General features: G+C 41.7%; 1 protein-coding gene across 10 annotated transcripts in view; it reads left to right on the forward strand.

Moving 5' to 3' along the window:
- The window catches only part of usp24 (ubiquitin specific peptidase 24), a 96,800-nt gene that overhangs the window by 27,166 nt on the left and 56,040 nt on the right, over nt 1-13,594 (forward strand). For 6 of the 10 annotated variants that reach the window (XM_080431445.1, XM_080431448.1, XM_080431449.1 and 3 more), the window contains 11 exons: nt 33-136; nt 677-784; nt 1,217-1,312; nt 2,080-2,241; nt 6,190-6,273; nt 7,780-7,890; nt 8,815-8,964; nt 10,423-10,554; nt 11,076-11,187; nt 12,401-12,477; nt 13,429-13,569. In XM_080431445.1, the coding sequence (XP_080287571.1) occupies nt 33-136; nt 677-784; nt 1,217-1,312; nt 2,080-2,241; nt 6,190-6,273; nt 7,780-7,890; nt 8,815-8,964; nt 10,423-10,554; nt 11,076-11,187; nt 12,401-12,477; nt 13,429-13,569 (1,277 nt within the window). The remainder of the gene's footprint in view (nt 1-32; nt 137-676; nt 785-1,216; nt 1,313-2,079; nt 2,242-6,189; nt 6,274-7,779; nt 7,891-8,814; nt 8,965-10,422; nt 10,555-11,075; nt 11,188-12,400; nt 12,478-13,428; nt 13,570-13,594) is intronic. The other 4 variants (XM_080431453.1, XM_080431454.1, XM_080431446.1 and 1 more) reach the window with 2 other exon arrangements.

A 13,594-nucleotide genomic window follows, 5' to 3' on the forward strand; every position in this document is an offset into this window, starting at 1 on the left:
AACCTCATTGTACTCTGTGGTGTTTTTTATAGGTAACATTGACCAGGCCCAATACTGTGAGAGAATAAAGGGAATCATTGAGCTGCTGGGCAGTAAGCTGTCTCTGGACGAGCTCTCCAAGATCTGGAAAATACAGGTAAACGCTGTTCACCGTGCCTTACTGTAGCAGTACGACGTTCACATTTGATGTGTGCGGGAATGTCTGCGTACGTTAGTGCATGGGTTCCCAAGCTTTTCAGGCCGCGACCCCTCCAAAATAATCACATTTGAACTGGGGACCCCCCCACCCCGACAAGCTATTGAAATTGTAGGCATTACATTTAGTTTGACTCGGTTCCACTGATAAATATTGTGAAAATAGCCAAACTACAAGCTCACAACGTTAGGCTATTTTCACAATATTGGCGTCTTTCTTATGTATGCCCTGTATACACTTATACTGTATGTTGGTTTGTTTACTGTTGAGTCAGAAAACAATGTTGCACATTAAGCTATCTGGGGACCCCCCAAAATAACTTGGGGACCCCCAGTTTGGGAACCACTGCATTAGTGCATGCGCGTTCCCATTGGTGCCTGCCCTCCACACATGCAAACTCATTCGTGGGGTAGAGAAGTGTTGACCTGTTTTATTGAGTACATGTGTGTGTGTGTGTGTGTGTGTGCGTGCACCTCTCAGGCAGGCCAGTCGTCAACGGTGATAGAGAACATCCACACGATCATCGCGGCAGCTGCTGTGAAGTTCAACTTTGATCAGCTCAGCCATCTCTTTGTGCTCATTCAGAAGGTCAGCAGCACTACTGCCTGCTTGTCTGCATTGGAACAATGCAGACAATTGTATTTGTGTTTTGGGGCTGCATCTACTGCTTATTATTATTTATTTAATTATTTATCTATTTAATAGGCAGTAAAATATGCTATGAAAGTACAAGACATTGGTAAATGCTCCCCAGCCCACTATCTGAAACCAAGCATCTTGATATTTTCAATAAGAGTCACATGTTTGTTCCAGTCAAAGAGATCCATTTTAATTATGACAGAACAAAGACAAGCCTCCACACTTTATAAAAAAACACACATTAGAATAATTTTACACTATGATCATTTTATGATCCTTAAACCCATTTAAAATGTTCCGTTCTTTGTTGTTTTGATGAGGGAAGGTCGATTAATGTCAATCAATTATTCAAATTGCAGTTTCTTTTGGTATGTTTTCCAGAGTTGGGAGGTGGAGAGTGACCGTGTGAGGCAGAAGCTACTCAGCCTGATTGGAAGAATTGGCAGAGAGGCTCGTTCGGAAGCTACGACAGGAAAGGTCTGTCTCCCTCTCTCTCTCTCTCTGTCTGTCTCTCTGTCTGTCTGTCTGTCTGTCTGTCTGTCTGTCTGTCTGTCTGTCTGTTTGTCTGTCTCACTCTGTTTGTCTGTCTGTCTTTACAATTAGCAGTTAGAAGATCCTCCTATTCAGAACAACGTACATCATACAACTTTCTCGACTCTCAGGGTAAATGTAGAATCTGTGGTTTGCAAGTAGAGGTGTCAGAAAAAATCGATACGAATCGCGATTCTAATGTTCTAAAAAATCGATACGAATCACGATTCAGAATGGATTCATTATTTTTCTCAATTTTTGGGGGGTGGGATCTTGGATTTACCTTTGTGTGTTTTAGTTTACCTTTACAATTATAAAATCTACGGATATGTACTCTGCTCTCATGCCAGCAGACTGGAGTAGATCCTGAAATCATATGTTTTGAATCGAGAATCGTTTTGAATCGAGTATCGTTTTGAATCGGGAATATTTTGTTTTGAAAAAATCGGAATTGAATCGTGAGATAGCAGAAGAAGAATTTGCAAGCATTAGTTATGTAACCATAACCTTGAGTCTCATTGTGTGTGTGTGTGTGTGTGTGTGTGTGTGTGTGTGTGTGTGTGTGTGTGTGTGTGTGTGTGTGTGTGTGTGTGTGTGTGTGTGTGTGTGTGTGTGTGTGTGTGTGTGTGTGTGTGTGTGTGTGTGTGTGTGTGTGTGTGTGTGTGTGTGTGTGTGTGTGTGTGCGCGCGTGTGTGTGTGTCCACAACCTGTAGGTGCTGGAGGTGCTTTGGGAGCTGGCTCACCTCCCCACGCTGCCGACCAGTCTGGTCCAGCAGGCGTTGGAGGAGCACCTGGGCATCCTGAGCGACGCCTACGCCGTCAAAGAGACCGTCAAGCGCGGCTACATCATCAAGTGTATCGAAGACATCAAGAAGGTGAGACAGGCGGGCGGGGGCGCCGATGGCCAAAGAGGTTATAAGCTGCGTACCGAAATAGGCTTTGATGACTTGACGGTGTGTCATGGTGGGTTCGATTCCCAAACCCAGCGGTGGATTTTGCTGCGTGTCGCTCCCCGACTCTCTGTCTCTCTCCTGTTTCCTGTTTATCTGTACTGTCTCTAAACGTCTGTCGGGTGTAAACCTCAAATGTCCAAAACTGTTACTTTTCAGGATTCAAATTCAAAAGTAGCAAAAGTAGCAGATCTGCAAGCTTGAAACGCGTCGCTTCGCGCCGCGTTTCAAGCTTGCAGATCTGCTACTTTTGATTATTTTGTGTGACGCTGTATGTATGATTAAGTAGGGCGTTAATTTATGAAAAAACACAAAGTTAGAATATGGAGATAAGAGGTTTCGTTTTTACAAAAAAAAGACCGTATGCCAACCAAACCCCTCCCACCCCTCCAGCGTCTCCCTGTGTTAACAGCACGGTGGTTCCAAACCTTTTTCTGGGTCAGTCAGGGCCCACTTGAAAATCTCGAAAGCTTTCGCGGCCCCTCCATCTGACCACTTAACTCATTCACTGCCAGACTTATTTCTTACTGTGTTTTCCACTGCCAGCGATTTTTTTTAAATTTTCTCTTTTTTTTTTCAAGTAGTCACAGAATATTTATCTCCAGTATGATCGATCCCCTGATAGTTGCTAATCACGGGGGCTTTCACTGTGCTTCCGCGAAAGAAAAAAAAATGTCATCGCGACCTCCCATTCGTTTGTTATACTTCGTTGAAAATAGCATGTTTCGCCAAAAATACATAGTAACACACAGGAGCTGAGATACAGAATATCTCCCAAATACTTTAACCAGGAAGTGAATGGAGCAGTACATCTTTGGATCACGTTATCTCCTGGTCCTGTGGGCCAAATCGGAAAAAAAAAGAGAAAAGAAATCCAAAAAGTCGTCAAAGTCGTCCTATGGGAGTGAATGTGTTAACACGGCAGCCGAGAGTTAAGTGTTCAGATGGGTGGGCTGCATGCATTTTAAGAGACAATTTGAGAAGATTTTAATAATCGATCGATTGTGTTTTGGCTTGGATCAATGGAACTAACTTAGTATATTTTAAGTTACTATTTATCGGTATCACAATAAAAATAAATAAATAAAATAAATAACTTTACATTACATGATTTGTTTTTGTATATGTTATATTATCATTAACATCGTAGTGTTTTGCTACTTTGGGGACCCGCTTGCAATATCCTCACGGCTCACTAGTGGGTCCCCGTCCCACAGGTTTGGAATCGCTGTTACAGCACACAGACTCATGTCTGACAGTTTTTGATCCAAAATTAGAGTGTCCTTGTTAGCGCTGCATAGGCGCTTCTGTTCTGACTCTGGCGTCCGTGGAAGTCTTCGTCACACTCACAGCGACTGTCTCACTGTCAACTTTATTATTCATGTCAACGCTGTGATAGGACAAGCAAGAAAAGGTCAATAGGTGCCTCTCCTCCTCCCCTCCTCTCCTCTCCTCTCCTGCTTCCTCCCGAGCGTGCGAGAGAGAGAGCGAGCGAGTGACTCTGCAGAAGACGAGGTCACCTCTGCTCTCCCGTTTTATTGGTCACTCCTTTCTTTCTCTCGTTTCCTTCTGCTCTGCGACCTCGCTGCTCCGTTTTCAGTGTTTGTTGAGCCAGGATGTTGAATATTACACTCCTGTTCAAGCACATACCACCCTTTAGTCTCTCTCTCTCTCTCTCTCTCTCTCCCTCCCTTTTGCTCTCATTCTTGTTCTCTCGCTCTCACACCCATCGTTCTCTCTCTCTTTCGCTCGCTTGTTCGTGTCTTGAAGTCTTTGTCTCTTTTGTCCTCTGTCCTTCGCTCACTCTCTTTCTCTCTCTCTTTCACACACAAATACACAAGCACACGTTCTCATCATTGACAAATGCTGGGTGTGCGCTGTGCACACAAACAACGTAGTGTACTACACTCGAGGTGTGAGTGTGAATCTTCACTGGCCTCCCAAGTTCACAACTTCATGTGATTTACTGTTCTCCAGTTAATGCTTTGACTCTAAAATGCATTCCGATGAATAATAATTTTCTATGTTACTGCACATGGGTACTTTTTTTTATCAGTTGATACAAGCAGCACATATTATGAGTTATTTAGAAAGTGCTTTATCGTCCATATAATCACTCCCCTTCAAAGACGCTCAGTCCTCAAAAACAAAACATAAATCCTTCTGCCGTGGCATTAAAACTGTGTGCTGCCTGTAATATACAAACATAAGTCTTTCACATAGCAGCTGTAAGACAGGATACTTAACAAACATGAGTAGAAACTGAGTACACGGTAAAAACCTGATTGTTAATTTAACTCAAGAGTAGATTAGTGTAACCAAATGGACCCGTTGAACCTTGTCGTGCAACTGTGTCGCTCGCCAAAAATAGCACACCTATAAGCTCACAGTGTTTTGCGAGGCGGTGTGAACTTCTACATCTGTTGAGTGCTTGTAGATCTGCTGTTTGCCATCGTGAGCATGTGGATCACGAGATCGGCGTTGCACATTAAATTAACAGAGGATTTGACTGTGCGGTAAAGCTGAGAAATGTGCCCAGATGTTCGTGTGAAAAAACTGGGTGATTTTTCTTTTTTTTATGACTTTTACAACAGTAAAAGATACTGGTCTATAATCGATTTGATGTTTTCATTTCATTTTATTTCAACACACTGAGGGCTAAGACCCTCTTTTACAACTTTGGAGAATCCACAAACAATATAAAATAAATAAAATACAGGTTCAATTAGAATCGACCCACCAGAGTTGAAACTGTATGGCCGACTCAAAATGACCTAGTCCTAGAGGAACAAGAAACCCTGTAAGTTATTCCAAGTCTGTGGAGCACAAAACTTAAAAGCAGTATTTCCAATCTCCGTGGAGACACGCGGAATACCAAGCATCAAACGGTCCTGAGACTGTGTGCGTGTGTATTTAACCCATTAAGACCTGAGGCGATTCTTTAAAAAAAATCTAAATCCTAAGTTTTTTGAAAAAAATATAAAAAATATTTTTTCGCGATTTTTCAAAAATAGCAGATCTGCAAGCTCGTAGCGCGGCACTCGGTGCCGCGCTATGAGCTTGTAGATCTGCTATTTTTGAATAGCCAAAGAAATCTAAAGTGACACAGATGCGTTCCAGGTATTAATGGGTTAAGCACTAGTTTTCCCACTGGAAAAGATAATTAGCGTAAGGGGGTAAACTCTGTAATAATTGGCCTCGTAGCTGTCGCTACAATGTGATAAATCAGAGGAACGAGTGATATTTATGTAATGTCACTGCATCAGTGCCGAACTGTCCATGTTCACATCATGATGCATCTTGTAATGGTTACATTTCTCAGGGTCCCCACGGTCATGAAATTCCTGGAAATGTAGTTTGTTTTTGGCTATTGATGCGTTTTCCAAAACATGTATAACATTACACAGAACATGTAAGTAGTTTTTCGCCGAACGGGCTGCGTGATTGCAGCCCAATGTATAGACGAATCCACAGACGCGCTGCCTGTAGCTGTTGCGGTGCGGAGCGTTGCCACCGCAGCTATGGCTGCCTACAAGGCAGCGCGTCTGTGGATTCGTCTATACCGGACGTGACAAGAGAACAGATCTACAAGCTCACAACGTGATGCGTAGTTGGGTAGTAAATTTGGCACGACATTTGGAATGGAATTATATTCTATGCTTTATTTTTGCTACACTGCCTGTCTTTGGGCATTGCAAATAGGAGTAAGAGACTCATTATTGTGCTGAATGATTGTTATATAGGCGGAAATTGAGTTCTAGAAAGTTTTGAAAAGTTTTGGAAATTCATTGGTAAAAAATGTGTGGGAACCCTGATTTCTACACCTCTATACTACACGCCTCTTCCTCCCTCAAATGAAGTTTATGTTTCTAGACTCAGCCTCAGGAGGACAGCGACACTCAGAGTTCATTTCTCACTGGCACTTGGGGCAAGAAGAAAGCCAACACATTGGCCAAAGTAAGAAAAGCCCCCCCCCCCCCCGTCTCAAACACATCACTGACCAATCAGCGTCCATTCTCTCACTGCTGCTTCACGTCAACCAACCAATCCTGGATGAGAGCTTGATCACAAAGGGGGTTTCATTGGTCACTGGGTGATTATATCACAGTTGATTTTTTTTATTTAATTTTTTCTCTCCCAAGAGAAGCTTTGGGTTAATCTTCTGCTTTCCTGACTTAGAGGCTTTGGGCGTGTGCTAATGATTACACAGAGGATCTGTTAATCTTTGCTCTTTTGATGAGGGAAGGTCGATTTAAATTGTGGAATGATTGATTGAGGTGCTTTGATGAGAGAGTGTGGATAGGTTTACAGGAGATACAAACGTGATGGGTGTCGTGGAGGTCTGGAGTTTGGCAAATAGAGTTGACATTTTGAATTAGAAAACCCAACGGTGGGAAGAGATTAAATGTACAAAATGATGTGAAAAGAGTGTATTATGACAACACTAAAGGTCCTTACACAGCGGGGCGAATTCTTCATGCGAATAAATACGTTTTTTTTTTAAACCTTATAAAGTCAATGCAAGCGTCCACATCAGTTTCGCGAAGCGAAAAAGCGTCTTTTAATTATTCGGAACGAGTCCGAATTTTGCGTATATTCGCATATTCGCCGGTGTGTAAGGACCTTAAGACTTGTTTGTCAAGCTCCACTCCAGCCATGGCTACTGGTTCTTAAGATAATCCAACTAGACAAATTGTGGGTCTGAGATAGTCGAGCAAAAAAACATATTAATGAATGAATAACTATATCAATTAGAGCCTGACTAATTGATATGGTAAGCTTTTTTTGATGACACTGGTATCGGCAAATATTCAGCCGATGTGTCCCTATTTTAATTACATTTTACCAAACGTAAAAAAAAAAATCTCAAAATGTGCAGATCTACAAGTTTGTGACACTACACATAGATCTGCTATTTTAGAACATTTCATAGAGATATGACTTATGACTGGTTAAATACATATATATTTTTTAAATTTAGGACCCAAAATTGAGATTGGCATCTGACTCCAACAATCTGACTAATAAGTGATATTAGACTATATCTGTCTAATATCCATGTCAGTACACCTGACATAAACTGTCGCAGACCCCAGTGTGTCCTAGTGTGGTGTGTGGGATGCATTCTGAGGACCTCAACATCGTTGCTGTCGGGTGGAAACCTTGTATAGTCCAAAACTGTTCCTTTTTTATTATTAATAAAATAAAACGATTCTAGACGATCTACAACGTCACAACGCCTGGTATCGCGAGGCGTTGTGACCTTGTAGATCTGCTGTTTTAACTACTGTTGTGCCGACACTCTTGTATGATGAAGTAGGGCATTAAATGACTAAAACGCATAAGGAGTAGACAGATATACAAGGTTTCTGCCCGACTGCGATGATATATGTGCATATAATAAGTTTGTATTATGTGCGTGTGTGTGTGTGTGTGTGTGTGTGTGTGTGTGTGTGTGTGCAGGCCTCTGCTCAGCAGAGCAGCCCTCAGGCCGTCTGGGTGGTGCCTGCTCTACGTCAGCTGCATGAGATCACACGCTCCTTCATCAAGCAGACCTACCAGAAACAGGACAAGGTGACACACACACACACATGCGCACACACACACACACACACACACACACAAACACACACACACACACACACACACACACACACACACACACACACACACACACACACACACACACACACACACACACACACACACACACACACACACACACACACACACACACCAGCATATGGCACAGTCAGCCTGCTGTTGCCGTGGTAACCTTTCCTCTAACTGATGGGTACGATAAAAAGACTTCATGTCACAATTATTGTGCCCAAAATAATTAAGATCGACGATATTATCGCAATAATCAAATATGCTTAAAACTCTTAAAGGGATAGTTTACCCCCAAAATGACTTTTTTCCTATCGATTAGCCATGGAGACTTGAATTCATGGATATTCTTTAGTTTTTGTCGCATTCCTAAGCCAATAATTTGATGACCGGCAGCGGTTCTGGTAGGAGACACAAAGAGTCTCCTTTGTGTCTCTTACCGGAACCTCTGCCTACCGGTCCGCTGGTCATCAAATTATTGGCTTAGGTGTGACAAAAACAAAAAAATATCCATGAATTCAAGTCTCCATGGGGTGACTAATCGATAGAAAAAAAGTAGTTTTTTGGGTGAACTACCCCTTTAAATACCTTCTTTTTTTTTTTTAAACCACTTGCACCCCTACGTACATACTGTATTCAGGGCGGAAACATTAGCCAAAAATAGATCTGATATTTTTGCCTGGTGTAGACGGGGGAGAAAAAAAGTGGTCCAAGTACAGAGCCAACTGGTGTCCAGAGTATGACGGGACAATTTCACCATGAATACAAATCTCTGCAATATGATTTACTGTGTGTTTTCCTTTTTTTTTCTCATCACGATAATAACGATCGCCATCCCTATACTTTCCCCCCCTCTCTCTCTCTCTCTCTCTCTCCCCCCCTCATCAGAGCATCATCCAGGACCTGAAGAAGAACTTTGAGATCGTCAAGCTGATCACTGGATCTCTGGTGTGCTGCCATCGACTGGCTGTGACCGCTGCGGGGAACAACAGCCTCTCTGGCTCCACCCTGGTGGACGGCAGATATAACTACCAGGAGGTCTGCATCCGTGTTGTTCTTGTCTGTCTTTTTGTTCCACGTCTTCCAAACCACTTGAAACCCCAGCATCCATAGTTTATTCCGGGGGGCAACATTAGCCAAAAATAGCCGATCTACAAGCTCACAATGCGACGCATTGTGAGCTTGTATATAGGCTATTTTTGGGAAAGAGATTTGGTGTAGACGGGAAAAGTGCACAGTTGTAGCTCTAGTCCAGTTCTCTACACACGACAGGAGTTTAAGACTGGTTAAGGGCCATTCACACCAAGCGATGACGATAACTATAAATATGCTGTTTCAAAAATCGTTCTAAATCAAACGGATGGCACACCACCACAACTATAACGACAACTATTAGTCGTGAACAATATCGACTGGATCACTTTCAGCGCGATTTTGTTTTAATTACCAAAGCATTGACAGCCATTCAAAATCCATCAGGACATCTGGGATGCAATCTCTCCACTCACCCTCTGTACGTTTAGTTATTCATGTAGATGTTGCCTAATGCATATCAGACTTAGCGTGGGATCCAGACTGCTTCGCTACGTTCGGCGGATTTCTATTTCTCACTCGCTTCGCTATACAGTCTGGAAAGCCTCCTATCTCCGTGCACAGCACGGGTGAAAATGACCCGCGGCTTTGTCCAATGTAAAACTCGCGTCACTTCCTGGCTTGCCTACGTAATTGAAATACGAGTCAAATCGGAGGCTGGCCAGACTGATAAGCAAAGTGAGAAAAAATAATCTGCCGAACATGGTGAATCAGGCTATATCCCAGGCTATATCAGACTGGGGAGTTGAAGTTGAGCATCACTGCCATAGACATAGAAACCTCCTTGGGGGGGTTCCAGGGGGTCTCCAGCAAAAGTAGTTAACATAGCATCACAATCATTTTAACCACTTTATCCATTCATATGTTGGATATTCAAAAATAGCAGATCTACAAACTCACAGTGCTTCACGTCGTGCAGCGCTGCGCGCTTGTACATCTGCTATTTTAAAATTATTTTGAAAAATATCAAACATTTTTGAAAAAAATGTAATAGTAGTATATTTTATTTTTTTTACAAATCTTCTCTTCTTGGGCTCCCTGGCCCAAACTCTTTTCAGATGGGGGTCCGTGGCCAAATGTATATTAATTTGGGGGTCCTTGACATTGAACCACTGGTCTAACGCATAATATGTAGATAACTTGTCTGGCCTTCTGTTGTTCTCTTGTTTTGATCTCCTTCCCACTTGCCCCCCACCCCTCTTCTTCTCCCCCCCCCTCTTCTTTCTATGGAAATTAACGTTGCGATGGGAACGATGTACAAAAACGAATTTCACCCACTTTTTTAACTTGTAAACCTGTGATGTGACAATAAACCTGATTCTGATCAGACTGGGGGGGGGGTCCTTGAAGTTGAGAATCACTGCCACTAAAGTATGTGGGTTTGTCTCCCACTGTGCGTTGCAGTATCTGGACAGCCACCTGCGGTTCTTGGCCTTCTTCCTGCAGGAGGCCAGCCTGTACCTGGTGTGGAACAGAGCCAAGGAGCTGTGGGAGTGCCTGGTGTCTGGACCTGATGTCTGTGAACTGGACCGAGAGGTGGGGAATATATATCACTGTTATATTGATATATACAGTGAATTTATATGAGGCTAGATGTCGTCTGGGATTTAGGAAATTGCAATACCGTGATAAAAGTGTTGTCTCTTCCTGGTTTTAATCACATAAGCCTTATTTTATACTTTAAACACATTTTCCAAAATAGCTTAGTTGTCACCTTGTAGACCACTAATTTTCACTATTTTTTTATAAAGAATTAAATGTATATTATTGTCACTACATGATATTACCGCCACAATATCAATATCAACGTATTTGATGAAAACATTTATAATGTGATATTTGCCTTTGTCCATATCATCCAGCCTAGCTGATCTGAAATGAAAAGATACTTTTAGGAAAACCTTTTGGAAAAGAAAATTTGAAATGTTTTCAAATCTGATGCCCAGACCGCTACGCCAGGGGTCCGGGTTTTATGTCCTCCCGGTGGGGGTTCCTCACTGGCAGGGTGAGTCAGTGGGATACAACACAGAAATGTGGTTCTTTCTGGTTGTGTTCAGCTGTGTTTCGAGTGGTTCACCAAAGGACAGCACGACCTGGAGAGTGACGTCCAGCAGCAGCTCTTCAAGGAGAAGATCCTCAAGCTGGAGCCTTATGAGATCACCATGAACGGTGAGGAGAACATCCACTATAGAGCTGTAGTCATAAATGTTCCAAAATAGCTCTCAAGGGCCCCTGGGGGTCCCCGGACCCCACTTTAAGAACCACTGAACTAGAGCTGTGTTTCTCAACTGGTGTGTCGAGGGACCCAGCTGAGATGTTGTCACAGGGTCATTTTGCATAACGTCGCCGTCGGGTAGAAACCTTTTTATATCTCCATATTTAAATATCTACAAGCTCAGGAACGCGTGGCGCCGTGTTGTGAGCTTGTAGATCGGCTGTTTAAATGTTTTTTTTTAAGGTCATCATGATAAAGGAACGGTTTTGGACATACAAGTTTTCCACCCGGGGAAGGGCAGGGACCATAAACTACTTGGAACACCGCGGTTCAGATCTTAATTCTTTAACACAGTCCTTCTCAATTCTCGTCCTAGCGACCGACAGTACTGCTTGTATTCATTCATTTCATTCATTACATCAATAAAGTGCTAATTCAGACCTAAGACGCTGCGCAAATGCAATTAATTAAAAATAAACACTCAGTAAGTCAAGGGCAATCCTCTTCAGCGAGCGAATTAAGCTGGCAGCGTACTCCAAATGAAGTCTCATTTCTTTTTCGGTTTCGGCGGGGGGGTTGCCAAAACGAACAAAGTTCTCTGAGGACAAAAGGTGTTTTATTATACTCGCTGCGAGTTGTGAACGTTAGACCCTCCCACTGTGTGTAGTGCTGGAACAGTGTTTTTTTTTTTTACCACAGTTCTCCGCGGTTTTCATGAACCTCCAATGTGACAGAATTGGGAATTGGGGAAAAAAATATATATTTCTATCATTTTCTGACCCTGTGATGTCTTGAAGACAGAGCATTTCCGTAAAATATTCCTTAATGGTGAATGAAGACGAAAAGAAAAAACAAAAAAGAAACTTTAATTGAAATAAATCGTAGACCGAGATTAACAACAGAAAAAGGATGTAAAAAAATCTGCTTATAAACTCCAAAACACAGCTCAAAGTGTGTCCCAAATGTCATCTATCCATTTGTATAACGCTCCCTAAAAACATTAAATCACATTTTCGTTAACACCGTGATGAAATAATTTTGTTCTCGTTGACCTGCCGAAGACAGAAAATATTTTAATTTTTTTCGGACTATGTTGCAAGATTTAGCCTCCTTGTGATTGTGACAGCAGTTAAATTATTGTGGGTTGTTTTTCTGTCTTTCTCTCAGGGTTCAATCTGTTCAAGACCTTCTTTGAGAATGTCAACCTGTGTGACCATCGGCTGAAACGACAAGGAACTCAGTTGGTCAGTTTTTTTTAAATATATAAACTGTTTTCATAATTTATTCAATAAAGTATTTTACTTAAAGGTAGCGTTTATTATGCATTATAATACACTTGTTATAAACAGTGGTGTAAAGTAACTAAGTACATTTACTTAAGTACTGTACTTAAGTAAAATGTTTAGGTATTTGTACTTTACTTGAGTATTTCCAATTTCCAATACTTTTACTTCTACTCCACTACATCTCAGAGGCAAATATTGTACTTTTACTCCACTACAATTATTCGAAAACTTTAGTTACTAGTTACTTTTCAGATATAAATTATTACATTATAAAACATACATTAACCACTTTAGCCCTATTTTATACATAGTCTATTTGAAAATAGCCGATCTACAAGCTCACAACGCGTCGCAGCGCGACGCGTTGTGAGCTTGTAGATCTGCTATTTTCAAATATTTAGTACTTTTACTTTTGATACTTTAAGTACATTTTGATGCCAATACTTTTGTACTTTTACTCAAGTAAATTTTGAATTCTGGACTTTTACTTGTAACAAAGTATTTTTATATTGCAGTATTGGTACTTTTACTTAAGTAAAGAATTTGAGTACTTTTTCCACCACTGGTTATAAATCGTAATAATTATACATAACATTGGTTTATGAAGTATTATAAGTGCTGGTCAGAATGCATTATAAGCATGCATTTTACACACTTATTTATGTGTATTATGCACTTCATGCGCCTCATAATTCTCGTTAAAAATGTTTATAATTATGCATAACAACGACTGTCTGAGGTGTTCTCAAAAATCTGAGGAGACGTTAAAAGACCCCAAACATGTTTTGAAAGTGGAATATCCCTTCAAGTAAAGTGTTACCATACTACCATACTTTGTGCCTGAGATCAGTGCTGAAACACACCGAGTGCATCGAATGTAAACAAAACGTGTCACTGTTGGTGTTTCAGTGTGTGGAGCGTCTGGACCTGGCGGGCATGGACTTCATCTGGCGCATCGCCATGGAGACCCCAGACGAAGAAATAGCCAACGAGGCCATCCTGCTCATTATCACTTATAGCTACACCAACCTCAACCCCAAGATGAAGAAGGTCAGCCTGTGTGTGTGTGTGTGTG

The sequence above is a fragment of the Gymnoscopelus braueri genome (genome assembly GCF_963280865.1).
Source record: "Gymnoscopelus braueri genome assembly, chromosome: 6".
Lineage (NCBI taxonomy): Eukaryota > Metazoa > Chordata > Actinopteri > Myctophiformes > Myctophidae > Gymnoscopelus > Gymnoscopelus braueri.